Below are 2,948 nucleotides of genomic sequence, written 5' to 3' on the forward strand. Positions count from 1 at the left end.
ATGCCTGCTTCCGCCTCAACTCTCTCTAATAAAATAAGAGAATACTTTAACAATATATAAATATCCTCAATATCTTAAAAAAAGAAAGAATTAAGGGCATTAAAAAGAAAGCTAGAGAAATAAGGTAATGAGATGATTACATCAAATTAGTTATTACATAAAATATTTTTTTTCATCTTTATCGATGTATTTAATAATAATAATATAATTTTTTAAATTTTATTTTACTAACGTTCAGAATGAGCATAATATTTAAATTAACAATGCAATATAAAACAAACATCCATTTAAGCAACTCTATTAGTTTCCTATATTATAACGAAATTAACTTATAATTAGGTAAGTCTATGTCAACCTTTGAACAGTAGTGAGGCAATAATGAATGTTTCTTATATTATATGAGAAAAATTATAATAGAAAATTGTATGTACTCTTCATATTATAAATTTCAAGAAGTTGAAATAATATAGAGAGAGCAAAAAAATGGGTTGTTTGGCAATTGTCAATCTCTTGTTAAGAGTTGTTTCATTTGTTTGTTTAGCAACTTGTGTCACAATTCTTACAACTTCTTCTTCTGAAATGTCTGTTGCTTCAATATTTCATGGTGATGTTGAAGTCAAGTACAGGTTTACTGATTTCTATGCTTATCGGTAAGTGTTTCATCTTTAACTTTAATCGAGTCGTGGAGCAACAATAAAATTCTCTCTATGTTATTTATATGCAATAGATCAATCACCAGTTTGAATCGTGAAATAAATTAGTCATATTGTACTTTTTATAATTGCATCTTTCATTTCTAGGGTAGTCTGGAAAAGTTATTTTCGTGTAACCGATTTATAGGCTATAGATTACGAGTTCAAATCGTAAAATTAATTATTGATGTTTGTGTCAAGGTAGCTAGGTTGCCTACTTCACTACCTTTTGAGATGTGACCCTTCTCTAGTCTTGCGTAATTGTCAGATTGATGTAGTAGCAAAGTTAGAATTTTCATTAATAGGGTTAAACATATGAAGAAGTAAACACACAAAGAAGTCAAGGGAATTCAACATATATACTATATATGCAAAAATAATAATTTTAACCTTAAATATATAATGTATTTCTTTACCGAAAGAAGTTTGGATCTCCTACTTAGCTCTGCTCCTGACTATCTTTCTATGGTTTGCATAAGTTATGAATTCGAACCATGAATAATTTTTATATTAAAATGGTGATATAAAATTTATTTATATTGTAGTGTATATCATTTAAATCTTTGGAATAGTATTTTTTAATATTTGATGCTACAAAATGCTGACATTTCACAGATACATGCTTGCTTGTTCTGGTGCTGGATTTGTATATTCCCTTATACAAACTGCAATTGCAATAATCCAAGCCAAGACTGGAGATTATATTTGTGATAAACTTACTCACTTTGATGTATATGCTGACAAGGTATGCCCATCTAGATACTCATAATTAATTTTACTCCCTCAATTTCATTAATTTATATGGCGTAGTTTGAACGAGGACAGAGTTTAAGAAAGAAATTAAGATTTTGAATTATATGATCTTAAACATACTATAATGTTTGTGTGGTTATAAGAACACTTTTGAAACGTATGATCTCAAATATGACATAATCCATCCTTTCAATTTAGTTTGACAATTTCATTGGCATGTAGTTCGCTCAAAAAAGAATTATATTTTTTAATATATATTTTGTTAATTAGAAGCTTTAATTTTATAGTCATACAAATATTATGAAATATTTTATGACATATTCATGATTACAAGTTTTAAAAACTTTAAATTTCGTTGAAACAAATTGAACAAATGGAGTAATATTCCTATGACTAAAAAAGTTTATCATTAGGGTTAAATGTGAACTTCAAGTTATATTATTAATTTTTAAATTCAAGAAAATATTATTCTTTTTTAACGGACTAATAATTAAGGAGATGACATTGTGGAACAAGAGACTTAAGAATAGAGAACAATCTTAGCCTTCCATCCATAGCCACAAATTTTCATATATATATATATATATGTATATATATATGTAGTACTTGAATTTCATGAAATTAGGTGAACCCACCTGCATTAAGGTTTAACCGGCCTTTAGATGTGATCCTTCCTCAAATCATAGATAAGCACGGAGTTTTCATGCACTGAATTGTCCTTTTATATAGTTATGTTAGTTAAGGTGTTTAATTAGCTAGTTATTAATTAATTATGTATTATTTTAACATGATGATTCTAATTAATTAAACAGATAATGTCGATCATAGTGGGTACGGGTGCAGCAGCTGGATTTGGATTAACGGTGGATTTGAATCGATTGCCTAATCGTGCCATGGTGACCGTTGATTTTCTTAACAAAGAAAATGCAGCAGCTAGTTTTTGTCTTGCGGGATTTGCATGCAACGTGATTTCATCTTTTATTTCATTTAAAATATTTAAGGATGATTATTTGTATGGTTGTTAGCTACTAATTAATTAGTAATATATATAATTGTTTCAATATTTATGGACATTTATTTTCCTCCTTAATTTGTCTAATTCTTTTGTAAAACATATTGGTTGGAAGAGTAATATATATCTTATATTTCTTTCTTTTAGAGTTTTACTATGTAAAGTTTTACAAATACATAGTACACTATATGCTTTCACTCTTTTATTTAGCGAGTAATTCGAATTTGTAGCACATAAGATCGATCAATTAAAGGGGAGAAGTGTTTTCACTAGGCATTTTTTGTGCCTTTCAAATACTTTTCATTTTGATTACGTGTCACGCCCCGGGAGGATACCCTAAGCATGATCGATACTCAGAGACTATTTCTAGTCCTCAAGCGAACCACTTGGCCTGTTCACACATTCATTCAATCAACATTCTATCAGCGGAATACTTAACTCATCAAGAAAATAACTCAACATGATAATCAAATCGATAACTTATAGAATAA

At 28.4% G+C, this 2,948-nt stretch overlaps 1 protein-coding gene across 1 annotated transcript; it reads left to right on the forward strand.

The window, feature by feature from the left end:
* Positions 1 to 483: 483 nt before the first annotated feature.
* LOC129870001 (CASP-like protein PIMP1) lies at positions 484 to 2,496 on the forward strand. The gene is made up of 3 exons (XM_055944560.1): positions 484 to 650; positions 1,308 to 1,437; positions 2,258 to 2,496. The coding sequence occupies exons 1-3, from the start codon at positions 484 to 486 to the stop codon at positions 2,468 to 2,470; spliced, it is 510 nt and encodes a 169-aa protein (XP_055800535.1). The 3' UTR covers positions 2,471 to 2,496.
* Positions 2,497 to 2,948: the final 452 nt, after the last annotated feature.

The sequence above is a fragment of the Solanum dulcamara genome, chromosome 10, assembly GCF_947179165.1.
Source record: "Solanum dulcamara chromosome 10, daSolDulc1.2, whole genome shotgun sequence".
Taxonomy (NCBI): Eukaryota; Viridiplantae; Streptophyta; class Magnoliopsida; order Solanales; family Solanaceae; genus Solanum; species Solanum dulcamara.

Bases quoted from the DNA above. Each gene is read 5' to 3' on its own strand.
- LOC129870001 (XM_055944560.1), top strand. From the start codon at position 484: ATGGGTTGTTTGGCAATTGTCAATCTCTTGTTAAGAGTTGTTTCATTT. The intron at 651-1,307 runs GTAAGTGTTTCA...GACATTTCACAG, and splicing joins ACTGATTTCTATGCTTATCG to ATACATGCTTGCTTGTTCTG. The intron at 1,438-2,257 runs GTATGCCCATCT...TTAATTAAACAG, and splicing joins TTGATGTATATGCTGACAAG to ATAATGTCGATCATAGTGGG.